Source organism: Oxyura jamaicensis, chromosome 2 (genome assembly GCF_011077185.1).
Source record: "Oxyura jamaicensis isolate SHBP4307 breed ruddy duck chromosome 2, BPBGC_Ojam_1.0, whole genome shotgun sequence".
Classification (NCBI taxonomy): domain Eukaryota; kingdom Metazoa; phylum Chordata; class Aves; order Anseriformes; family Anatidae; genus Oxyura; species Oxyura jamaicensis.
Genome location: NC_048894.1, coordinates 137,888,336 through 137,914,797, shown reverse-complemented (window position 1 = coordinate 137,914,797; position 26,462 = coordinate 137,888,336). Strand labels below are relative to the sequence as shown.

Below are 26,462 nucleotides of genomic sequence, written 5' to 3'. Positions count from 1 at the left end.
CGGTGGCCGTGCTCCTGCCTCCGCCCCCCCGCTGCCGCAGCCCTTCCCGGCCCGCTCCGGCTCCGTCTCTCTGTGCCTGTGCCCTACCGTCCCGGCGCTGCGCTGCGCTTCCCCCCGCCGGTGTCCCCCGCAGCTTATGGCCCTGGAAGGCGCCGCTGCCGCCGCCTGTATTTCTGCTGTAGGTTCCCACATCCCTCTTTAAAAATTCCGCCTAAAAAGAGAAGACGATTTACCAAATCTTTCGGGCCGTTATCTCACGTGAGTACCGGGGACGGGGGCCCCAGCACCTCCCGCACGGGGCACACCCGGGGTGTCTCCCCCCTTACCCCCCCACTGCCGGGCCGGGGTCGGTGCCGGGGCTCCCGGCTCGGGGAAGGGGCGGCGGGCGGGGAGGGGGGGCTGGCGGCGGGTCCCTGCGCCCCGCGGGGGTGGAAGGAGCCGTCCCCGCTCCCCCGGCCGGAGGGGACAGAGCAGCCCCGACCCCCGGGAGAGCGGCGGCACTCGGCGGGCTGGAGGTGTGGGGCTGCCCCTTCCCCGGGGCGAGCCCAGCTGCCACCGCCAGCGGCAGATGGAGAGCAGCGGGGCTGAGTCAGAGCCGGGGCTCCCCCGCTCCCCCGGCGCGCAGCGGGGTCGCCGCCGCCCGGCGTGGGACCGCCAGCCCGGGATGGAACGGGACGGCACGGGACGGGGGGAGGCGGCAGGGCGGCGGGACCACCCCCCCCAACCCCAGAGCCCCGGCGGGCGGCGGGGGTCAGCGGGCGCCGCGCTAACATGGCGGCCGGCAGCGCCTGCGGGAGGCGGGAGGCGGCAGGGGGAGGCCGGGCACCGGGGCCGGGGCCGCGCCGGGGCGGCCGCCGCCGTCGCCGCCGCCTGGCGGGGCTGGGCTGTGGGGGGCCGGCGGGGCCGGGGGCTCCGAGGGGAGCGGGCGAGGGGCTCGGCGGCGGCCCTAACATGGCGGATCCCCGCGGAGGGGGGCTGCTGCGCGGCTGCCGTACCCCTCTTGCCGAGCCGGGGCAGGTCTCGGTAGCGGCGGGGGGACGTGGCGGTGCCCGGCGGTGGGGTCCCCTCGTCCCGGGGCACGGGGGGCTTCGGCCCCTCGGGGAGGGGAGGCGCCCCAGTGCCTTGGCACGTGAGCCCCGCTGGCCCCGTGCTTGTCACAGCGCTGGCTGCCCTGCGGGTCCGGGCTGAGCCGTTTCCCCCCGGTGAAATGACAGGAGGAGAGCCCCGTCCCGGGGAGTGCCGGCTGCTGAGGAGGGGAGGCTGGAGAAGCAGAAGCAGCGCTCGTGGCACGGCAGAGGCGTCTCTCCTCGCCTGCTTCTCAGAGGCCATGTTGTGTGTAGCCGTGACCAGCCATCCGGGTTCTCCTCCCGTGCTGTCACACCTCTCTGCCCCGCACCTGAGCGGCTCCTGGGTGCCACAGGGTCACCCCGGGGGGCTCTCTCCGTGCTGCTTCACGGGGGGGTCGCAACACGGAGCGGCGGTGACGGCACGGGTCATGAGGGTGCCGCACAAGTCAGGAGGGTATTGCACAAGTGGCTCTTTCCTGCACGCGAGTGGGGATGACGGGGCAAATTGCCGTAACGTGGGGGAGCAGGGGAAAGGGGAGGCCTTCTCCCCGGTTCCGCTATCTCCTCCCATGGCCAGAGGTGTTTCTCCCTCCCGAGGAGCAGAGAAGATGAGCAGAAGAAAGCTTGTCTCAAGGACGCATGCTTTCCCCTCCCCTCGGTCAGCCAGTCAGCGCAGCGGCAGCAGGTTTGGTGCTGCCAGTCCTTCTGGAAGTCTCCTGCTTCAGCCTCAGCCTCCTCCGTTTGGTGGCCTCGGCCAGTCCCTGTGGTCCACCCGGCCGCTTGTGGTGGCTTTCGGAAAGCATAGGGCAGAGGGTCAGTCGAGTGGCAGCCCGGCTCCTTGCTCTGTGTGCGTGTAAAGCGTGTGCCTGGGTGCCTGCGTATGCTGAGACCCTGCTTGGGGTCAGCATGGTGTGGGACAGGGGTGTCATGCCCCAGTGAAGGGGCTGTGAGCACGGTGCCTGGCACGGCTGAGGAGGATGCCATCGCACCTTGCCACCAAACCATGCTGCAGGCCCTACGCAGTCAATAGCTGGCATCATTCAGAGCCCGAGAAGGTGCGTGTCTGTGCTGGGGGGACCCCTGTTGTTGCAGAGAGGACTGTAAGTGTGCTGAAACCTTCTCCCAAGCCGTTCCGAAGCGCATCTTCTGCGCTGTAAAACCCTGCACAGCCGGTGCGTGCCAGCAGACGGGAGAAGCGCAGCGTTTCAGACCTCTGCAGCAGTCTCTGGTGACTGAGCATGATTCGGTTGTGTACTGCTCCCGGTCGAATACAGCCGCCCTGCACGAAAACACAGCGCAGCATCCAGTAAAGCGGCGTAGGTCTACCTCCTCTGCCTGCCCAGAAGCGGGGCTGGGTTTCCTGCGCTGCGTGGCAGAGGGTTGGGGTGGGTGCTGCCCCACTTCCACTCCCACCCCAGCTGCTGGGTTTGTGCCTGAAGCCCCTGCACTTGCTCGCCATTCTTCCCCTGATAAACGTGGGAGGCAGCAGTGGTGGGGGGGCGGTGGGGGCTGTGGATAACAGTGATGGTAGGAGGGGTTTGTTCCAGTCTGGACTGGTCCAGTCTAGTTCTTTCCTTCCTGTCACCCTGTGAACAATGCTGCTGCCGCTGTGGCTGATGCTTGTGACACTGCAGCCCCCTCCCCATGTGTTTCGGGCTGTGGCGAGTGCAGGGGAGGTGCCCCCTCCTCTCCCCTCCTCTGCCTGGGGTGGGCTGAGCAAGCTGGCCAGCCTCCATCCCTCTCTCCCTCCTTCTCTCCCACCAGGGGAGAGCAGGCAGCCTCCAGCTCCGGGGAACAGGCTGTTAAACCCAAGAGAAAGAGGGGGGTCTTCACAGCAGGTTGTGTGGGGTGGCATCCTTTGGCACTAAACAGCGATGCAAAATCTTCTCCTGCTTTACTGGAGGCAGGAGGAGGACTCACTGCATCCACCAGCGCTGCAGCCTGCCTGGAGGCGAGCAGCTCATGCGTCTGGGTTTGCCTGGTGTGCCAGTGCCTGTTTCTTCTTTTTCCCTTAAAAAAGACTAATGCTTTTTTAAAGGTGTATGTCTGGGGTAATGCTCAGCTGGAGTGTATGATTTGAAAATGATTCAATCTCTCCAATTAAAGGAGGGACAGAGTACTCTAGCAGAGAATTTAGACCGTCCCTTCCTGAAAGGATGCTTAATCATGTAATGGACTAATTTGGATGTAATGGCGAATTTCAGTTCAAAATGCTCTTGATCTAGCGCAGGAGAGAGTGCGGTCGATAGGAGAATTTCTGGCAGACCCGCATGCTCCTCAGGACAGCAAGCAGAGCCACACTTTCCCTCAGAGACCGCCTCACCGAAATGCCTTGGCACTGATCTGGAAGAGACCCATTGTACCAGAAGAATAGCTTGTTTTATTTGTGGACCAGAGTAACTTTGGTGCCTCGGAGTCTGGTCTGTCGGTTTAAATGCGTGAGGTCATTTCTAGATTCTTAGGGTTTGGCCCTTGGATATTTTAGCTCAGATCATTACAAGACCTCTTTTTGGAACTTGAGAGATGCTGTGGGTCATCTTAGTGAAGAAAATGAATTATGCTCAGTTGTGCAGGACTACTTGTATCGTGTTTGGGGGGCCAGATGAGCTGGAAAGGGCTCATGCTGGTGCTCATAGGGCTTATCAGGCAGATGCAGTTGTTTGGCAATACTATGTTTTTTGGACAGCTGTGGGGGTTATTTTGTTCCTCAGGTGAGTGCTACTGTTGGGTATAAAGTATATTATTGCTGGTTGAGCTGCAGTCAAACTCAAGGCACCTGCTAGTATACTTACAGATGGCAGATAAATACATGCGCATAGGTGTCACTTGATTCTTAAAAGGGCAAAGCTGCCCCCTTGTTTGTTCCCACAAAGCTTGGCATTTAGCAAAGAACACTCGTATACCTGCTTTGTGCCTCATCACATGGGCAGTTTCTCTAAAAATGGGTATGTCCTCATCTATTATGGACATCTAATGCACTTCTGTGGCTTAAAATGGTAGTCCTGCGCTACTGCCGTGGAGCAAACTAACTCTTAGTTAGATCACTTGCCTGATAGAATGAAACTAGTGTGATTTGAAATGCTGAAATCATACTGTTTCCATCTCTGAGTATATAATGTTGGCAAATCTGCATGAAAGGCAAGTCAGAGTATTTTTTTATACACATATGTGGTTTCTTCAGATAAACAATATTCATTTAAAAGAAATTCTGAAGGGCATTTGGAGCTCAGCACAGCTCATAGTCAACGACTGCTCAAGAAAACGATCGGTTTTCACTCCAATGCCACGGAAACTTTTTCTGCGTGCTTTCTACTTGGCACGTGTGAGCGCATTTATCAGACTAGCACTGCTGATTATATTTGTCTGAAGCATCTCCTAGGTTTTGCACTAAGGGGTCATGTGCTCCCCCTAGAAGCACCGGTTTTTAGTGACTTGTTCTTCTATGAAGGTGGACTTAACTCAAAGTCACTGAAATCGGTACGAGTCCTTGAGCATAATCAGAAGAGCACAGAGGAGCTCCTGGCTGATTTTACAAAAACCAAGTGCTGGCTGTTCTTAAAGGTGCTGTATGCATAATCTGAAAACAAAACGTTACTGATTTCTTGCGTTAATGAAAGAAAGGGGTGATTATATGCAGGGCATATACATTAATCCTACCTGGCAGAATTCCTGAATATCTCAAACAAGTCTGAAGGAGCGAGGCTTATTTTTGATACTGAATGCTAATGCTAATCTTTACGCTGAAGCTGGAGAGATTGCTCTGTAGAGTTGCTGTGAAAAAGTTGCCCTCAAGGTAGGGTACAGCTGTTTAGCTTTCTAATAGCAAGAATAACTGGAAAAATACACTTTGGCAGTTTGCTTAACCGTATTGTGGTTGGGAAGATGATGGCCTGGGTTAGGCGATTCCCAGAAGGCAGGTTTTTGTAGTCTGCGCTTGTAGTCTCATTTAAATAACGGGAGCAGCAAAGGTTGATTTCTTACAATACGTTGGTGCATTCCCCGTTTCATGCCGTAGACCACAGCGAATTTGTGGAACCTTTGGTGTGTGCTGGGTTTACACAGGGCCAGTTCTGTGCTGTGTTTGAGTCCGTGAAAATGACAGTTCCTTCTAGAGGGCATAACTTCTCGGCGGGGCTGGTCTGTGTCTGCGTGACTGCCTTTCCTGTTCCTTGTACTGTTTTCTGTGACTGCTTTACCTTAATTTGGGTAAACTAGCCTTGCGCTTCTAAAAAGCTGCCTTGGTGTCGTGAGTGTAACATCTGTAGACTTCAGGGGTCAGCTGAAATGTTTCCTCATTCCTGAGGGCAAGCCTAAGTTTCTTTCTTTTTACTGTCCTGCTCATCTCTGGATTTGTACGTACAGTGTTCAGCTTCACTATATAAAGCCCCGTTTTCACCCACACAGCCCTGTCCATTCACAGCAGAGAAAGAGAATGTGGCAAAGGAGTTACAAAGTAGAAAGGAAGTGGGGGGGGACCAGAAAAATTGCAACAGTTACAGGGTTAAAAACATTTTGGGGCGGCTGGTCAAGTATTAAGGACTTCCATACAGCCTCTGCTTTAAAAGTCTTCCAGTTCAGATGATGAAAGAAGAGTACAGACTAGCAGTTTCCATGTGCCTTTTTCATGTGTCCTAGCAGTGCTCCGTACATCTGACTTGATCTGGCTCGGAGTTCACATTCGCTGTTGAAAACTGGGCATTTTATGTGATTATAGACTTTCACGGCGGCAAGCTGCAAACCTCCTTAACTGCAGTTCTAAAAATGCATGGTCTGTGTTTTAAGATTAAGCTTTTATTTTGTTCTGGCGATGAAATTTATTTTTGTATGCATTTCTTCCTACAGGGCAAAATCTCTGATCAAGTTTACAACTATCCAGAGGGCTTAGGAGAAGTGCTTTATAGAGAACAGTTCGACTTCAACGCTGAGCCACCTTGGGAACCTAGCTGATGATAGTAGGGTTCCATCTCCTAACTTGTCCATGTAAGTCTTTTTTTTTTCCTCATTCTTCATCTGTATGAAAGAGACTAAGTGCTTCCAAAAATGTGAACACTATGTATTGGCTTTCTGAGGTGCAAAATAACTGTCTTTATGTAGCTTAGCAAAAACTGGAAAGCAGGAGCATGCATGGTATCCTGGGCTTTCATTCAAGGTAGCCCTGTAATTTTTTTTTACTTACCTAACACTTTTCTCAACAGTGTTATCTGATCAACTTCTGTGGGACTTAAACATGTGTTAGGAAACTTTGTATTTTTCTGAACTAGGGCCACTGGCTACAGAAATCCAAAACTAAGCTGCAGTAGCTTCAGTCTCTCGGTGGTAATTTTAAAGTTACGAATTTGCACTGTGTGCCTATTAACATCAAACTATGATTTGCTGAGTGTTGTGTGATTTCTGAGAGTGTTTTACACCGAAATAGTTAAAATTTGCTATTGTAAACTTTAACTAATGCTGATCAAGGGTGTGCCTTCCCAAATGCCCGTCTCCATTATTTGCTAGTTATTATTCACTTCCACAAATAGTTGTAGTTGAGCTACAGTAGAATGTGGAATTCTGCACTGGGTGGAAATCATGCACCAATTATAAACCTCTTTTAAATTTAAAGAGGCAAACAGTGAATAAAGCAAAACAAAACCCGTGATAACTGAAAACAAGTGAACACATGTAGCTGATCTTAAGGAGCACAGAAAACTCTGGAACGTGTGTGGTTATCCTGTTCTGTTAACATAAAACAATAGCTTTATGTGGTTTTAACAATACCCTTAAATGCATTTGTTACATCTGAGTTAAGCTGATTTTATACAGTATTACTTCTTGTCAGGCTATCTGGTGTTTTTGTTGTTGGGCTTAGTACCTGCAAATTATATAAAGCTTCTTAATGTCAAACTTTAGAATGAGAATAAAAAGTGCCTTGATCAGTTAAATTCACTTAACCAAAGACCACAAAGAGTTTAAATACCAGTTATGTTGGTATGTCTCCTAATAAGGTACTTCACATAGATGACGCTGTCCTTTGAAAATCCTGCAGGAAGGGAAGCCCAGGGTGAGCTTGGCTTATCATGATTTCTGTCTCCAGAGGTAGTGTTCTCCTGGGTTTGTTTGAAATGTCCTGGAATTAGCCAAATACGTGGTTCTGTGTGGATGACTGCTCAAGTGAATACACTGAACATTCTCTGTGTTTTGCTGTTGTTTTGTAGGTAACTTTTTTTATAAGCAGATCTGAGAGAATTCTCTTGCTTAGCTTCTGAGTTTCAGTTCACTTTTGAATGTGGGGAGGACTTCCTAGCATGACGTTTTGCACTTCAACAGTAGTAAAGTAAACATGCAATGGAAAGGTAGCAAAGGCAGCAGAATCCTTAGGAAGGAGAGCATATAGTGCAATGTCTTAAGGTACTAGAAATTAATTCTATTTTCTTAAACACTTCTGAAGTAATTTTGACGTTGAAGTTTTGCTCTTTGCGGAGAAGGCTGCTCTGGTACCTTCATTAGGATTGTTTTCTCTAACTAGTGGACTGATGTGCCACAGCAAGTAGCACAAGGTGTAGCTTGTCCTAGAATGGAAACACAGCTGGATTTGCTGTGTTTGTGGCTGAACGTTCAGATGTTCTGCATGCTTATTGTGCACTAGGATCTATTGTGTCTTTAGTGCCCCCAAACATAACTAGTCCAATATTGAATGTAGAGGTGATGTATGTAGCAGTACTCTGTGTTTGCCAGTAAATCAGCATGGCTTGGTGTGCTGAAGCATGGGTAATTGCCTCAAACACAGCTAAGATGTATTTAAGTTAGCCAGCTAATTGGTAGTTTGAGTCCTGTTCAACTTGTAAAGTGATTTAATGGGGAAAAAGGTCAATTGAGCTTTTAAATGTAACTATTAATCTTATATTGCAATGGAACTTAAAAATCTTCTGTCTGAAGGTATACTTTATATTCCCATTAAACTTGCTTCCTTTTTATAATCTCTCCCTCCCACTTCTGTCCTCGTATTAACGCTGGCCAAGGAAGAACTTGGGATTTGTTTCGTTCTGTCTTGCTCTCAAGCTCTGATTTCCTGAGCAAACAGTTTGGCAGCTGAGGTCTGAGGTGTTGCTCCTTTGGAAACCTGTTCTGTTTATTGCTATGTCTGGATGATTGGAAATGGAGGGAATTACCAGCAGAAAGCTGATCTGTTAAGCAGCCCTTCCTATGGCCAGTGGAAGCAGTAGGTATTTGGGCTGGCTGGCCTTTAGGCTCTCTTGCCTTTCTGCCTGAATGGGGCTGGGTGGCAGTCAGGAAACAAGAGCTGGGAGCACAGCAGAGGGCCAGCGGGCAGCATGGAGAGCGCATGTTAGCGGTGACTGGTAAGTGCGGGGAGAGGGAAGGGAAGTGAGGTAGCACTTCTCTTTCGTGAGAGTGCCAGCAAACGTGGTACCACAGAAGCATACGTGCGCTTACAAGAGTATGCCTTTTGGTAAGCTTTGGCTTATCAGCTTTGAATAATGCATTCAAACATCAAGAAAGCAGAAGAAAGTTCTTGAAAGCATAGATGTTGCAGAAGAAAATGTCAAAAGGGGCGTTATTTCTGAGTACCACCTCCTTTGCTCGCTTTCTTCTCACAGATGCTCTGTTACATGGCTCATTTAATGGTGTGAAATACTGCTGAAGGGGCGGGGGGAAATTAACCTGAGCTGTGCAGGTATTCTGCAGTGATCTTCAATGGATTTGTGCTGAGAGGCAAACCGAGAGATGCAAAATGCCCGATGTCATTGTAATAGAGAAACCTGCTTCAGGATTTCTGTTACTTGGCTAGAGATTACATTCAGCTAACTGAATGATGAGGATACAAGTTAGTGAAACAGCATCTTGGAATTCCCTTTAAAGATGCTCTGGATATAAATGGGCATTTCTTGTACTGAAAACAAAGAACTCGTGTTTCTACTTTTCTAGTATCTCTGCTTCTGTATTTAATTGGCAATGTTAGCAATAAAATGCTTCAATTTTTTTGATCTTTTACTCTTGAAGAACCAGTACAGTAAGGAACATGAGATGAAGGTCTTCTAAGCCTTTAGGATTTTTGCATTGGCATAATTGTTAATCTCATAAATATTTATTTTGTCTACTGAGAGGTGTAGCTGAAAGGCATTATTGGGAACCTGTCTGGTTTGCAGAGACTTTGTTCTCTGCAGAGGAAGTTTTTTTTTTTTTTTTTTGGGGGGGGGGGCGCCCCCCGACAACCAACTTTTTTTTTTCAGGCCAAACAATGTGTAATTCTGACAACATAAAGAAAAAAATGGAAGCAATGAGTTTTGTTATGGATGCTTGCATATGACAAGCATGTGTTTAGTTGCTTTTCAGAGTATTTTAATTTTCTCGTGTTCCAGATGTTTGCGTTAATTGCAGTGTTTACATATTTGAACTTTAAGATAAAAGTTCTTCATCTGGGAAATCATTGTGTTAAATCTTGAAGAGCCTGAGGATGTAATGCTTACTTCAAAGAAAGCAATTGCATGCCTATGTAGAAGTCTCATACTGCTTGACAGCTTTTGTTTGCCCTTAAATATATGTCCTGGAGCACTGTGCAGACTAACATTTTGGGGAGTAAAATGGGTGGTGTTACCACATGAAGTTTGTCAAATTATGAGCTGCATTCAGTCAGCATTCCCAGCATGGACTGAACTCTGTAGGACAGAGCCAGAAATCATTACCATACAGATTCGGAAGTCTTAAACCATCCTTCTGATTTTCTTTTGCATGTGTTCATTTGATCTTCCACAAATTTTACCATTGATTCTCCTCCTACTTTGGGGTGGGAAGTCAGGAGGGGCAGAACGGGGTAAGGGGATACAGCACAATCCCAAATCCCTCTTCGTGTGTAAAAGAAAAATGTATGCACCATTGTATGATGCTGCTGTGGCAGTGCTGGTAGGAATTCCAGTTTTCTCTGCGCATTTTCTATTTCGTTTTCAACAAGAGTGAAGAGAGAATTTCTTCCAGAGCAGAAGAAATTGGAGGGGAGAGTAATGAGCTGGGACTCTGAGGACAGAAGTTGGTAGGCTCTTTTACTAGATGATTTTTTCAAAACGAAAAGCTTAGATGTCAAAGACATGCTTAGAAAAAGCAAATGCTCTTTAGCAGCATGGGAGAGGTTATACTAGGTTGTTTATGGCTTCCTGCAAGCTATGTTATTTGTCTGTACTAGTATGGGTTCATTTTTGTCTCTGCCTCTTGATCATAAGATGCTTTTGGATAACTGAATTACAAGAGATAGCATTTTAGGAAATGACCTTCATCAAAGCTAACAAAAAGCTCTTATTGTATTAATTAAACCTTGCTGTTGTTTAAAGTTGGTATGATCAGCTAGTTAAATAAAATGCAAACGTTTTTACTGTCTTTCATAGAGCAACTTGCTTGTCTGAAACTAATCTGTTTATTTTTGCTCTCAAACATTTTTCTTAATCTTTGACTTAGCAGAGTAAGTTGAAGTTAAGTCTTAAGTAAACTCACCAGTTAAGTGTTCGTGTCATTTTTGCTTTCAGGGAGCTCATGGTAAAAAGGCTTCTTCCCCCTCCATGCTTTATTTAATCCTGCTCTCTTTCCTTCCCACAGGACCTCCCTAAAAGTAAAAACGTAGCTTTTGGAGGAAAGTTGACAACTACGCTGTCTCTGTAAACTATAGACACCACAATCATTGACTATGAAAAAGCTTTATTTTAAAAATGCTACAAAATTAGCCTAAATCCCCTCCCGAGTCACTCAGACAAATACTAGGACTTGGAGAGGAAAAAGCCAGCTGCTTGTTTAGACCAAGCTTCATGAGCAATCAGAGGCACCAGCAATTAGCCTGCAGGGCGTGTGTGTCTATTCAGTGCTTGTGACTGGTTCCATTGAGTGTCCTGGGACCTTCCAACAGGACAGATCTGTGCTTCCTCCCAGGGAGGGTGGGTGGAAACATGCGTTAGTACAGTGGAAGGGACTCATGACCATCTGCATGCTTCAGAATGTAGGAAGTGGCTTGTCATACTAAAACCAACCAAACAACAAAAAAAAAATCCAGCTTTAAAATCTAGTCTAGTACCCTTTTATATACAGTAAATCCTTCATTTAGTTTTGCCTTCAGACAGGGCTTGTACAATATGTTTGGGAATTGTGAGCTTACGGTCAGAAATACAGAATTTGTCCAACAACTTGAAAAAAGAAGGTTAATTATGAGGCTTCTGTCAGCCTGGTCACTTCACATGCTTCCAGTTGCAGATACTTGCAGTTTGGTAGATGGGGTGTGAGTGGGGAGTGGGAATGACGAACTGGGACCGTAGATCACCCTATACAGGGTTACTTTGTCAGAATCTTGTCATTGATCCTTGCTGATTTTTTTCTTAAAGTCATGGGACTGATTATATGTGTTCAAGGCATGTTGTAGGTTTAGATGCAACACAATATATTTTTTCCTTTAACTTATAACACTCATCAGTGTAACAAAATGATTTAGAAAGTTGTAGGTTTTTGAATGGGCAATGTTACATTTGAATAATCTGCTGAAAATGGAAATCATTTTGCTTTTGTGTGTGTTCAGCATGGTTGTTTACTTACTCCTCTCTTCGGGTATTTTTCTTGCAGTGGGACAACAAAAGATCTATTGTAGGAGAAGGAAAGTTTAATGTTTTATTACACAACCAGCATGTTCCTGAGGATGTATGAAGTACTTCTAAACTTTATACATTAGGCTGTTTAAGTCATAGCATAAATTTGCAGAAATTTATAGCAGAAGTTACTCCAAGAGAACTAAACTGCTGTTACCATTTAAATTATATTCATGGCTTTTCTTCTGTTGACCTTCAGATTTCTAATACTCTGGAATTGTATTGAGTCTTCAGTAAAACGTTCATGCTAGATTTCTTTTCAGGAGAAAAAAAATAATGTGGTTTTTGCACTCTGCTACTGGAAACCACTGTTATTTTATGGAGATGAATGTGTTCCGGTCTCTGTTCTAATTAGCTGGCAAATCAAGGATACCCATGAAGTACCTGTTCAGAGCATGGTTGTGGCTATGTAAATAAGGCTGCAATGTTCCCATTTGTTTAATTAATTCCAAGTCAAAATTAATTTGTAAGCTTGTTGGCCTTCTTAAAGGAATTTTAGCTGTTACTCACAAACTTCAAATGTGGACTCTGAAGATGGTTTTCCTGGTTGTTGAAATGTCTGCCACCTAGTCATTGTTTTTATAATCATCATTTACTTGCCACACTGGTGTCAGGATTTATCTTAACCTTTCATAATTGTTTTGGGTCTTCAGGATTCACTTAAGCATATGACTCACTTGTGAGGCAAGTATTCTGAGTAAGAAGCATACTTGTCTTTGTCATTCATCTCCTGGATATTTTATTGAAAATTTTCACTACCGTGGAGTAAAATTCACCTGGCAGTAAATAATTCTTTTGAGAAACATAGGTGGCATACTCAAAATGAACGATGCAGGAAGCATGCAAAACTCATGCCAGTGTTTTCCCTGCTACTGGCTATAATGACAAGAAGTAGAGCAACTGTTCTTCCCTCAGTTGTCTTCCTTAATATTAGCTTGAGTTGAAAGGAAGCTCAAGTAAGTATCTTTTCATGTTGTTAGCAGTGTTAACCAAACTTATGTTGCAAATGTTGGGTTTTATTTATTTACTTTCTCTAGAGAGGAGGTGGAATAAACATGAGACAACTCATATCATGACCTTATGAACATTTGAAGCTAAAACCATCTTACTAACTTTTGGGGTCTTAGTAAAGTATTGTTTTAACATCCAGCTGCAATGTTTCTATTCACATTTTTAACTGGAAATCTGTATTTCTATTATTTTTAAAGCCAAATACAGGTGTCTTTATAAAACAACCAGCTTTGTTTAATAAATACTACTCTAATTCTGTCAAGAGATGAAGGGTATGCCTTGTGCCTCTTTTCCCATTGGTTTATGTTTTCTTTGTACAGTTTGTTGCATAATTTAAGGACCCGGATTTAAGGCTTGGAAGCCCATCCCTTGTGTTTCTTGGTTTATGACTGTCGGCTTCGCGGAATACGGCTGAGATGAAAGGATTTCTCGAGGATGCAAATTACTCCATTGGCCTGTTGGATGAAGGAGCAACTCTTGCAGATGTTATTGACAACTGTATTTATGAACATACTCATGTAAGTTTTATAAATTTTCCAGATCTTCTGGTTTAGTTCTAAGTCTTCAAACTAGGTCAAGGTATTTAGCACTGATGATCTGACAGCAACAGAGGAACAGTCGGCTAAAATTCACCTTATAAAGTAGTTACCCGTTCTAATTTTACTTCATATTGTTTGTTTTCCTAAGGCTGAATTCTGTTGGGGAAATTTGGACAGCAATTGTTACCTCCCTGAGCATGGTTAACAGGAAGGTAATTTTGCTGATTGTATTAAATACAGGTCCCTATCTTACTCTTCAAAGAAACTTTATTTTCAGTGAGGTTTAGACCAGGAACCTGAAATTTGATAAGTGTGTATTGCTGAGTTAAAAACGATTTTCTGCTTTTTCCCTGAAAATACGCCGAAGTTTGGACAAATGCATATGCTGAGCCAGTTTAAAACCATGTTTAAAATTTCTGTGGTCAGTCACAGTCATATGGTTGTACACCTTCCCACTACCTTCCCAGGCATAAGAAGCACAGGTATCAAGACCAAGAACACATTGTGAGGTGCAGCTTTTTTCTTCCAAGAAAATGAACTGGTCTAAAAGCTATTGAGACTTAGCAATCAACTGGAAAAAAAATAATAATTCTGTGTATACAGTAGTAATAGTCTTACTGAAATCAGGCTTCACTCATTTCTTAGGAGGTAGGAAGGTGGTGTAGGCTTTGTTTTGTTGACAAGGCTGTAGAAAGAAATACCTTTATGAAAAATTAAGTTTAATTAGCAAGTCCTGTATCCTTAATATGCCATACCTATGAGTTGTTCACTTTTTTCCCTTGGTTTATCAAAACTAATGTTCAAATGCAAGTGCTCAACTACAGTACAGCAAATAGCTAAATCCCATGGCCTTCTGAACTCAGGTAAAGGATTCCCAAATCCTGATTCCTAATATTCTTTTTCTGTCTAGCAAATAAATAGGTAAACTACTGGCAACATGTCATGTCTCCAACCACTGGCTGGCTCACAGAGGATAGCTGCCTCCTGCTGCTTTCATTTACTCCTTTAGCTCAAGGGGTAGAGGCGTGTGCCATGGATCTAAAGCTCCAGATCCCATTCCTGCTGGTGACCCGTACAGGGGGTCAGTATGCTTCCACCCGATGGAATTTCTATTTGTGTTATTTTTTAAAACAAAAATAAAGACATTGTGTACAATAAGCCACAACAAAGTTTTGTATCTGCGTTTTGTATCTAGTCAAGTGCTAGAATTAACGTTTGATGTACAGTCTTAATTCAGATTGATCATGTATTTTGTGACGGTCTTTAATATTATTAGGCTATTTGTTTACAGGATTTTTACTGAGTGCACATTATGAACAAATACAGAATGATCAGTTTGGATTTTGGTCCTCTACATCGACATCATGACTTGATACTAAGCAAGACTGTGGTGACAGATGCACGAGGGGGACTGTTGCAGTTTCCAGAAAATTATCTGTGCATTTTGTTAAAGATTATCTACTTGACTCTGCAACTTTAACACGTTGAATTAAGTTATTTAAATTCTGCTTAAACTTTGTGCTCCATAAAATATGGAGAACAGTCTCAATAATGTAATTTATGTAGTCAAATTTATTATAAGACAAATTTTGAGTAAAACGAGCTATTATCTAGATGTTGAAGTAATGGTAGTACATTAGACTCTTTTTCCTTGTGTAAAAAGCTGCAAATTATGTTGAGACTGTGGACGCTTTCATCCCAGTGGATTTTCTTCCTCCAAAGAATCGCAGACTTCTAAAAATGCTAAGTTGGAAGTGATTTGTAACCTATTTTTGTATTTTTAGATAAACTGAGTATTTGGCCTTTAAGTTTTATCTGTTGTCCAGGAATTTCAGATTATCTATAAACCATTCATAATATCTTTGAAGTGGTAGGTATTACCTTTGATTTTTAAAGCTAGTTCAAATTGCTAGGTAAAAATACAAACAAGAGAATTGCTCAGGGTCAAACCTTAAATTTAATAGCAGGACCAAAAAAAATACATAATTCTGTATGACTTTTTCTTAGGTTGTTTGTGTTTTGACAGCAAACTCACAATGTCAGGTATTTTATTCTCCTAACTTTGTTTTTTTAGACCGGAAAAAGAGCATTTTATGTTGGTGATCTTGGAAAGCTTGTAAAGAAAAACATACAATGGCAGAATGTGATGGCACCAATAAAACCATTTTATCCTGTAAGATGCAATTCTACTCCAGGTGTACTCGAAATTCTGGGAACCCTCGGGATTGGATTTGCATGTTCCAGTAAAGTAAGTGTCCGTTGTCTTCATATGTGTTCCTTATTTCCTTCCATCTGCCCAGTGTTTTAAAACCCCATTTTTTTTTAGTAGTAAGTGCTATGGTTACATATAATACAGTCTAAAATGTGAACTCCTCCTACATTCAGCTGGCTGTTAAAAATCTATTCTTCCATCCTTCAATCCTAGTTTTCTGTATCTTATTTGGACTACTTCCTACAGTACTAGAGCACACTTACTAAAAACTCAGTGAAGATAGTACACTTGACTGTGAAACTCTGGTATGCTCCTGTTTTTCAGTCTGAAATGGCATTGGTACAAGGCCTGGGCATTTCTCCTGAAAATATTATATATACAAATCCTTGCAAGCAAGCTTCTCAGATCAAGTATGCGGCAAAAGCTGGGATAAACATCATGACTTGTGACAGTGATATTGAGCTGAAGAAAATTGCACGTAACCATCCAAATGCTAAGTAAGTGTCAAAATTATGCTTTTTATGTTGGAGAGGTTTAATTTTTCCTGTGTTCTGGGTTGTTTGTTGAGCAGCAATGATACATAGCTTCTTTAATACAACTCACATACCTGTTTTTCTCTTCTCTTTATGATGTCTGTCTTGAAGGTAGCTCTTTTTTTTTTTTTTTTTTTCCCCTCAAGTTTTTTACCCTCTGGGTCTCAGCTTCCTATATGATAGTAAGGCCCTTCTTTTGGGAGAAATCTTGTAGTAGGGCAATCTTCATAGAAATGTTTCAGTCATCAAACTTCAGGAGTCTGGCACATTGTCATCTGCAAATCCATTCTTCTGTTTACTTCTGTTTTTTCCTTTAGAATATTCTGTTTGAAAATGAATGGCTTCAGCTTACGTATGAGCTGAGGCTATCAGCAAATCAGCTTGTGCACTGGGTCCCATCTAGGGCTTGGATGTGCTGTGCAGATGTTAAATATACCTACAGATATTTCCCCACTATTAGTGAGAAATCTGACTCCAGCTTCCCGACAGCTTCGTCAGAGTACATTAAAAGACGGCATTCCTGGCATCCTTTTCAAAGTCATTGGTTCTAGACTGTTCTTAAAGAGTCCTGTCATCTCAAAACTGTGCCCATAGTTACAGAACTGGCAAAATTCTACAGAGTCATACGGAGTTACACTCCTATTGTGTGTTTGGTTTCTGTTTTGGTCTCATTTTCTATCTTAAGTGACTACCTCTTAAAGGCTCTGTCTCAAAATATTGCTGTTGGTAGTGATTACACTTCATCCTCATAGCAGCCTGTCAGTGTTCTGCGTGCTGGAGAGTACTTCTTGTACAAAGAACGTAATCTCTGATAACTAATACTCTGTGTAAAATTTCAGTTTTGACATACTCCACAAGTTTGAGTGCCTTAGCAAAGTTAAGGCTTTTATGTCATTTAGCATTTTACCAGTTTTTACTGGTACTTTTACAGTTTTTCTTTATTTTTTTTGTCAATTAGCTTCTTTGAATCTGATAGAGAACTCCTAAAAGAGGCTATCTTAATGTCCACAGCAAGAGAAGTTAGGGTGCAGATTTTTCTTGAGACAGTAAAATTGCCAAACAGAGAAGCAGAATGTAGGAGTTGCACAAACTCTTCACATGTTTTCAGGGATCCCATAGTCTAATATTTGAAATAATAATTATTTATAAAGGACAAGAAACTCGACTTTCATAAAAACTGCAATTTGCCATCTGTTTTCTAGAAACCTGATCTCAAGTTCTCCTACTTGGTAGAGAGTTGTTTGGTTCTGTTTGTTTTTAATTTGAATTCTCTTATTCAGGCCATTAAAACTTTGATACTGGAGTGATAACTATGGGCTCTATTTTTCTTCCTTGGTGCATTTTCAAAACGTCAAAGCCTTTATATACCCTTGTTCTTCCTGTGTATGGTAGTTACAGCTAGGTTGTCTTTCGTAGATAAAGCTAACTGCACTCTGGCAGAGGAAGTCCTACTTAAGAAACTGTAATTCCGCTCCTCCTAATTTTCAGAAAATCTTTGTAACTTTGTGCACTAACAGTTACCAGATGTATCTGTCTTTGGAAGTCTCAATAACTTGAGTGATTACAAATTTATTGAATAAAGAGGAGAAATGTGAGAAAGGAATACTTACAGCTGTACTATCATTTCCTTCTAATAAATTCTGCTTGGAAAAGTCCAAAGGTAGCAGCTAAGGTTGGTGGTGTCCTAAGAGCTCTATCAGAGGAATAGTTCTTTTTAAGGATCAATGCTTCTTGAAAAATAAACACACACAAAAAACCCTCCAGGTGTACACATCATCCTCTATCCCTGCTCTAAGTGGCTGAGATGTAGGAAGAAAAATCATCCTAAAACTTCTAGAAGTAAGAATTACACTTCTTCACAGTGGCTTCCACTAGAGGGAGGGGGAATCTCCTGGCTGGTTTATAATGCTGCTATGATAATTTATCAATAAAATTTAATATAGGGTGTTGTCTTTAAGAAATGGTTTTAACTAATGTTAATGTGAGATTACAAACAATAATATTATGGTTTTGAAACTCTTTAAAATGTAAAAGAATGGAACACAATATTTTTTAATATAGTCAACCAAATGCTTTACAAACGTGATGTGAGTACAGAGTCCTCAAAAAGAAGTATCTGTGCTAGTAGAAAAACAACGTGCTAGAGGCCAGGCAGTGTCTTGAGAAGAATGAAGTGATAAACCTTAATTTTATGGAGGATTGCTTGGTAACCAGTGTGAGAACTTTAGGTGTTTTTTTTTGTTGTTGTTCTTTACAAAACGCATTTTAAACACATCGTGAGACATTTGAAAAGGACTTTTAGAAGTCAAGGTAGGTGTTAGTTTGACACATTTTGTCATGGCTAGGCTAAATTTGCTTGTTGCACGTCTCAAAAAGAGCTACTTCATTTTGGGCACAGAGCTTTGCCACTTGTTTATGCCCTTCCTGTTGGCTAACTGTAATGCGCCCCTGCGTAGTCAGTGTATAACATGATACAACTTCTGTTGTGTTTACCACGTGGTTAACAAGGTGATCTTTACTGTGGCTGGGGGAGTGGGAAAGGCAGTGATTTTCTTGGTGGACAGCAGCTTGAGTTTGTAAGCCTTGGGGGTGTACCTGGAGAGGGTTTGACATAAGCATGCCTTTGCCACTCAAGTGTTTAATGCAGCAAACGGTCAAGGACTGATGCTGCAGCTTGCTGAGCCTATGCACTTAGGCTTTGACCTGTGGGAGGACCTTATCTCGCTGCATAAGGCTGTAAGAGGTGGTGCTGACTGCATTGCTGCTCCACAAGAGCCTGCAGGAGAAGAGTGGGGACCCCCAAGCCATGTGCCTAGGCCCCTGGGAGGCAGAAGGATGTGGCCAGGGTGTGCTCAGTTGGGGGTTCTCCAGGTGTTACCTTGAACCATGTCTGGCACAAGACTGACTGAAGAGGGGGTCTCCATTATCCCCTCTGGGCTATGAAGGAGGACAGATAAGAGCAAAGCATGTTAGAGTCACTGAGGGTGTTATGGGAAAGCATACTTTATTAGAAGGTAACTTTCTCTTTTATTACAGCACTCAACAGACTCTTGCTGCTACAAAAGAGTCTTAGTTGCTGCATTTCGAAATCCCTTATCCTTGTTGGCTCCATGTTTTAGCCCCTAATTGCTAGTTTTTTCTCTGTACAGGATTGTTTTTATTAGGTTCACTTGACTCATCCATCGATGGAGCTGGAGTACTGACAACATAATCAACATACTTCTGACAGTCTTCAGGCTTCACATGTGCTGATGATGTAAACCAACTGCCCCAATCATCTTCCCCTTCTCTTAGGCTCTTACTGCACATTGCCACAGAAGACATTACTGCTGATGAGGAGATGAATATGAAGTTTGGCACCACCCTGAAGAACTGTAGGCATCTGATGGAATGTGCTAAGGAGTTTGGAGTCCAAATAGTTGGTGTTAAGTGAGTAACTTCATTGTTCTCTGCTGGCTGAGCTGATGTTTATGTGATGTGTTCAAGACTTAGAACTACAGCACAAAATGACTTTTTTCCCCTTTTTCGGCACTTTTTTTTACAGGGATTTAGAAATAAAACTTTTTGGATCATGATTTTTTGCTTGCCAGCAAAGCACTAACATCCAAGCAAAAACTAGCGTGAAACAAAGTAACTACTACTGACATGGAAGCAATTTGAAATAGAGTATCAAAAATCTTTCTGTTGGTGTTACAACAAGGTTTAAAAACCTTTCTTGTCTTCTATCTTTGCTCTTGAACTTCCCCAGTAACTTGATTCTTATTTTTTCCAGTAATAAATAGCAGACCAGATAAGCTGCTAGTATAACATGAGATAGCTTGGACAGATTTTTGAACAAGGTGAACGTGAGGTTAGAGTTGCAAAGAGCTGAGTCCTGTGTCACTTCTTGATCATTAAGATACAGTATTCAGAAAGGTTTTTGACATGCCAGTGACAGGAATTGAATCCTGGTGTTCTGAGAGCTTCCAAATCATCTGTGGTATTTTAATTTTAAGCCTGACACAAAGATTTCATTGTATGGAGGAAAAATGCACACACAAGTTTTTGTTTTGTCTAACTTCAGCTATGTCAGTATGACATTCACAAATGGTTTCAGAAAGCAGTCAAATGAGATGGGTTGTCAAAACAGCAAAAAAGTATTTTAAAGCAAAAGGTTTTGAAGATTTTAAACAATTTTGTTTTGATTTAAATCTATCCAGAATTGATGTTAGAGGATAGCAGTACTATAATCATTAAAAACGATGAATCTGTTTTAAAAACAGATGATACTACCAAGGAAATATACGTTTGTTGTAATATCCAGAACAGCTATGCCAGCTTTAACCAAGAACACAAGCTTTTTGTCCATTTAAAGTTTAAAAAGTGAAGGTTGCTTATAGCCTTTGTCAGACTGGTATTCCTCAAGGAATTAAATGGACTTAGTGTGGTGGCTCAGATGGGTATATATGTGTACGGTCTGTCCAGAACTAGCAGACTGTACTAGGAAGCCTGTGGGTGTGCTGGTGCTCACTTTATGACCTCAGCTGCTAGCAGTGTTCTGGCACTGCTTAAGCCTTTTGGGCAAGGAGCCAGAGGGGTTTCAGGAGCTTGTGGGAGGCATTGGTACTTCTCTGGTACTGATTAACTGCTCGCCAGCCTGCTTAGTCTTGCTGTGAAGTCAAGACCTGGCCTAGGGTGAAGAGGCTTCAGAGCAGTGTGGCAGAGGGACATGTCCCTCTGTGCCCTCTCCTCAGTGCTGGAGTGAGTAGATAGTGTGTATGGTACTGTCCTAGTTTTGGGAGGAGAGTTGGATGGCCTAGGGGAGAGCATGTGCAAGCAAGGCCATAAAAAGGAAGACTTGAGACTTCATACAGGTACTCCATTAGTGTTGACACCCATGGAGGAAAACTTTAACCTCTTTAGAAGCAGAGACCGAAACGTTCTGTGAGTCTCTTATTTCTTACATATGAGCCTGTTGTAGGATATTTTTAGCAGTAAGAGGTTGCTAAGCTAAGATAGGCCTCTTGTGGAATCCAGTGGAAGAGAAGGCAATCATCTGAGTGTGTTCTTTACACGGTCAATATATAATCATGCAAACTTGTCTTGTGCCACTTGAAAACAAATTATTTTCCCTACTGTTGTAGATAATGAAACAATTTGCTTGGTCTGAAAGCTGCAAAGTTCTGTGCATTAACAGCATTTTTATTTCTTTCAGATTTCATGTTTCAGGCTCTTGCAAGGAACTGCAAACGTACATTCATGCCATATCTGATGCTCGGTGTGTGTTTGACATGGCTGTAAGTAGGAGATAACTCACCCGCATGTGCTTCAGTAGAGGATCCATTCTATTCTAATCATACTAACAAGCCAGCTACAGTGTTTCCGAAGTGTATCCATGTAGGGAAAAACCTTCTAGTAAGGCACTAAACACTTCATCATGAGACAATTGGTAGAGGGTAAAACAAACCTTATGAACTTCTTCTGGACAAAAGCTAATGAATGCTGTCCTGCTGACAGGGAGTAGCCTAGTGTGCCAGTGGTTATAAAACAGTAAGTTTTTACAGGCACCACTGGAAAAAGTGTTGATATATTTACATAAAAAACAAAGATACTTGCTAAGATGACCTACTTTCCAGAAAAGAATGAAGCTAAATGGTTGAAATAAATAACTGCTGTTACTCAGTATTCATTTTCAAATTAAAAAAAAATAAATAATTTCCTTGATTTAGTAAAAGCTTCTTGAAATTCAAACCTCAAATCTTGCAAATACACAATTGGCTCTTTAAGAAGTTATATTAAAATATTAACCATTTGTATCTTGTCATTTATCATGATAGAACTACTAACCCAGTGCACATGATTTCTGAGGTTATTTGCTATGATGCTTATATGTTAAATATGCCATATTTTGGTGGTGGGAATCTGAATTTGCATGAAGAATGGATTTATTAGATGCTTCAGGTGACTCACATAAATGAGTCTTACATGTTCTACATGTATTTCCTATATTGTGAAATTCAAAAATCACTTCTGAAAGTATTTTTGTGTAAATGAGAAGCTTATAAACTAAACAGAGAAGAATCTAAATTAATCTCTTTACTCTTATTATTGTAGCTAGTGCATTACCTGTGACAGGTTGCACATGGAGGGCAACAGAAAGGGAGTTCTCACTGACCTTTGTGCAAATTCGTTGTAGCAGACTCATCACATAAGCAATATCTGAAAGACTTGTATTATACAGATCAGTGAGTTCCTAACTCTTGTCAGAATGCACCACCCTGATCCACAGATATTGTCTGCATATAATAAATACCACAAAATGGGAGTTGACATTGCTGTGGGACTTCTACGTGAGAATTGTGCAGTCAGCCTCTATTGACATCCTAGTCACTACTAGTACTACTAGGTTTAATGGAACTGTACTAACTTTTACTATCATACAACTTGCTCACTAGACTACACTTTGCTAAATATGCTCAAAATATAACTTGATAAGAAATATCCACAGTAAAAAGCAACTTTTTTTACAGTTACAATTGTCTCTGTATTTACGTTCTGTTCTGCCTATGTATTTTAGGAAGAATTTGGCTTTAAGATGAACATGTTGGATATTGGTGGAGGCTTCACCGGTTCAGAACTTCAGCTTGAAGAGGTATGCAAAGTATTGAAAGTTCAAACTCTGATTTTGATTTAGGTTGAAGTGTTTCACCATCAAATAGCAACTAACATTGATAGCTGAAGCTTATTCTAAATTCCATACAAAACTGTAAGCTGTAAGATCCAAATAATTGGTTTTACATTCTTTATTCTGGGTAGTATAATCAGTCCTTTTTAATCTTGTATTGAGTAAACACTGATTTCCATAGTTGAATCTGTAACATAGCTTCTGCTAAGGGGAATTGGGCCAGTATTATTTTTTTTTTTGTGGCTGACTATATATTGTATGTCAAACTGATTGCTCTTGCACAGTTTAGGCAAGGATTGCTTAGCATGCTTTGGATCATAAACTGTATTGCTACTGTACAAAAGTTTCAGGCATTTTGCTTTAGAACTGAAGAGTAATGGTCTTGCTGTTAAATAAAACTTTTAACATGGATTTGGCATAAACTGGATCTTAATTCAGTTCCACATAAAACACAACCTGTTTAAACTGTTATGCCTTCATAAAGTAAAAGTTCTCAAATGTAGGACAGTAAAAGTGATTGAATTAAAAGTTATTCAGAATATTTCTTCCTTAGTTTTAACTGTTTGGTTACTAGTTCAAAATAATTCTTAATCTTAAATTAGCAAAAATGTGGCTTAAGATTTCAGCATCAGCATTAAAACACTCATTCTGTTTCTAATACAAAAGCATTCAAAACCAACCACAAAAATGCACTTTTCCTTCTGGCTTTGTATGTAACTTTATATTATGTGTTGTGCCAGAGAAACTGAAATTGCTTTTGTTGTCTTCAGTGAACCTTGGTGTGAGCTTTGGCTGGGAGGAGGGATTGCATGATACTCAGACTCACAGTGTTCGATTGTCAGTGTTTAGCAGAATGACCTATGTTTCAACACTTTTTGTTTTGTAAATTTTGCACTTCTGGGTAAGGACACTCCTCATAATAGAGGAATAGAGTAAGCTTTTTGTCATGCTTTTTAGAACTGTAAACTGCTGTCTGAGAGTATGTGTGGGATATATGCATATAACCTGAGTTACATGTGTCCTATCTGTGACTTCAATTTCCTAGGTTAATCATGTCATCAGGCCACTGCTGGATGTCTACTTTCCTAAGGAATCTGGTGTTGATGTGATTGCAGAGCCTGGATGTTATTATGTTTCATCTGCATTTACACTAGCAGTTAACATCATTGCAAAGAAAACTGTTGAGTATGACAAACTTCTTCCTTCTGGAAGTAAGCAATGTATTTATCTTTAGTGTGCTCTGAATCTGTAGAGACAACTGCTCACTTCTTTTAGCCAGGATAGACTAGTTTGTTCTGGCATTTATTTAATATATACCTCATGCTGCATTGTTATCCACCTTCTGGGTTCTGAGCATATGTTATACATGTAACAGAAAAAAAATGGAATGCATAGATTTGGCTTTTCTAGTTTGCTTATTAGGTTTGACTTGTCAGTGGTTAAACCTAGATTAGGTGCTTTACATCAGGTGTAATGGAAGGGTCTGTATTAGGCTAACATGGAAAAATACAAAACAAAGCTCTTTTGTTCTCTGCTAAAGTAGACATTGGTCTTATATTCTTTATAGTGATTATTACAGAAAATACTTATTTTACTAAGCCTCGCATTTAATATTCCAACTGAATTGTTAATCTCATTTTGTACCGATTACTCTGCCCATAATCCTCCCATTCTGATACATGGAACTCCCTTTTCAGGGGAAAACAGTTGACTTAAGTTAGGTTGCAGAAAGACTACTTAGGACTGAAAAAATACATGCAAGGTGACTCTCTTTTTTTTTTTTTTTTAATTCTTCCAGTGGAGCAAGCCAGGAGTGATGATGAACCAGTATTTACATATTACATAAATGATGGTGTTTATGGTTCTTTTGCGAGTAAATTGTCTGAGAAACTGAATACTAATCCAGGGGTTCACAAGGTGAGTCTCTCTATATTCTTCAGAGATAGGCCTTATTGCTACAATTTAACTTTTATAATATATATTCAATACATATATACAATATATTTTTAAAATCATGTATGTATAATTATTTGTAAAATTATCCTTTTGTATACTTGAACGTTTTCTTATTGAATAAACTAAAGCCTGAATTACTGGTATATTTCCATATAGAAATACAAGGAAGATGAGCCTCTGTTTGCAAGCAGCCTTTGGGGTCCATCCTGTGATGAGCTTGATCAAATTGTGGAAAACTGTCTTCTTCCTGAGCTGAGCGTTGGAGATTGGCTGATCTTTGATAATATGGGTTCTGGTACCTTAGGTGAACAGTCTACCTTTAACGACTATCAGAGGCCACTGATTTACTATATGATGTCTTTCAGTGACTGGTAAGAAAATTCTTGATAGTTATAAGATTTCACTTGTTTCAAGAGCTTGCACATGCAGCCAGATACAAACCATTTTTACGGTGGCAAATATAGAAGATGCAACTGAGCAGAAGAGCCTGCCGTTTTTGTGTGGTGTGGTTCTTTTTTAATTATTCTGGCTGACTTTGCTAAGACTAACTGAGAGCTGTAATAACATGCCTGCTTTGCTTTAGGGTTGACAAAGGAAAGCATAATGCAAACTGTTGCGAGTTTATTGGTAGCTGCTTCTGAGTCATGCGTGACAACAACTGTTGAGGTTCCCCTAATACAACTAGGAAACTTTACATTTACAAGACTTTGAATTTAAAGATACAGTTGGAAAAACTGCAGAACTCCTAATACAATTTCTAACCATAACTTGCATATGGTATTGGCACCGCAGGTTGTAAGCAGGAAGGGTCATAGCACAGTAAGATCTGGGCAATGTTCCAATGCCTAGGTAGCCAGGTCCCTGCACACCTGTTGATGGAGTCACAGCCCTTTTGTGTCTGCTATGTACATGCATAGTCAGTTCTCTCCTCTGCTGAGACTGAAGTCAACATATCCAGGGGTAGTAGACTTCAAGTGCTGTATCCACAGCTGGTTTCTGAAGTTAACTTGTATACAAGCTCCTTATTACAACTAATACTTTTTTGCTGCAGGGATGAGATGCAAGATGCTGGAATTACTTCAGACACATTGATGAAGAACTTCTTCTTTGTGCCTTCTTGCATTCAGCTGAGCCCAGAAGACCGCTTTTCCACTGCAGCTTAAACAGGCATTAACGCTTCATTTAGACCTGCAGTTGCAAGTCTGTAGTTTGTCTGGTCAACATTCCAGTGTGGAAGAAATGGAACAATCTTGAATTCAATTCATTCTCTTCAAAACTTGAAAAAAGTAGTAATAGCTAATGGGGACCAGGCAAAACAAGCTACAGCTACAATTCACTGGGGGGTGGGAGGGTTAGATAATGGCATCCAAATTTAAACTTAAGTTTGTTCAACCCCTGAGCGTTTAAATATGCAACAAAATGGATGACTTAGTGGAGATGGAAACCCATCACTTGGGTTCTTCAACAGTTTACATACAAGTACACAGTTTTTATACTAAGGATTCCTGTTAGAAAAGTCTTGTAAAGTTATTGTCTTTCGCCCAGATATATCAAATGTCAGTGGGAGACCAGTGTGATTTCATTAGATGTTTAGTGTATTTAGAATGTGTAAATTTGTGCTTTGAACTGTAGTTTAATAAATGTAAAATTGCATCATAGTATTTGTTGTATTTGACCCTTGATGTATCCCTTGTATGATTGCAATAAAACTTTGTGTAGATTTTACTGTTTTTCAGGGTAAATTTGGGAGGGGCTAGGCAGGAGATACAGCTGTAAAATAGATGTGTACACGACTGAGAAGCCTTCTCTTTAGCCCATTCTTTCAGCTTTGCATTAGATAGTAAGTAATTTCAGCTTGATAAACCTG

General features: G+C 42.0%; 1 protein-coding gene across 2 annotated transcripts; it reads left to right on the top strand.

The window, feature by feature from the left end:
* On the top strand, nucleotides 1-26,320 carry AZIN1 (antizyme inhibitor 1). 2 transcript variants are annotated; one of them, XM_035316942.1, is made up of 12 exons: nucleotides 1-258; nucleotides 5,910-6,047; nucleotides 13,012-13,209; nucleotides 15,305-15,478; nucleotides 15,767-15,939; nucleotides 19,270-19,404; nucleotides 21,170-21,251; nucleotides 22,532-22,606; nucleotides 23,685-23,850; nucleotides 24,438-24,556; nucleotides 24,752-24,966; nucleotides 25,647-26,320. In XM_035316942.1, the coding sequence occupies exons 3-12, from the start codon at nucleotides 13,108-13,110 to the stop codon at nucleotides 25,756-25,758; spliced, it is 1,353 nt and encodes a 450-aa protein (XP_035172833.1). In that variant the 5' UTR covers nucleotides 1-258; nucleotides 5,910-6,047; nucleotides 13,012-13,107; the 3' UTR covers nucleotides 25,759-26,320. The 2 variants fall into 2 exon arrangements, with proteins under 2 accessions (XP_035172833.1, XP_035172834.1); XM_035316943.1 differs by lacking the exons at nucleotides 1-258; nucleotides 5,910-6,047 and adding an exon at nucleotides 14,141-14,311 and having other exon boundaries at nucleotides 13,071-13,209.
* Nucleotides 26,321-26,462: the final 142 nt, after the last annotated feature.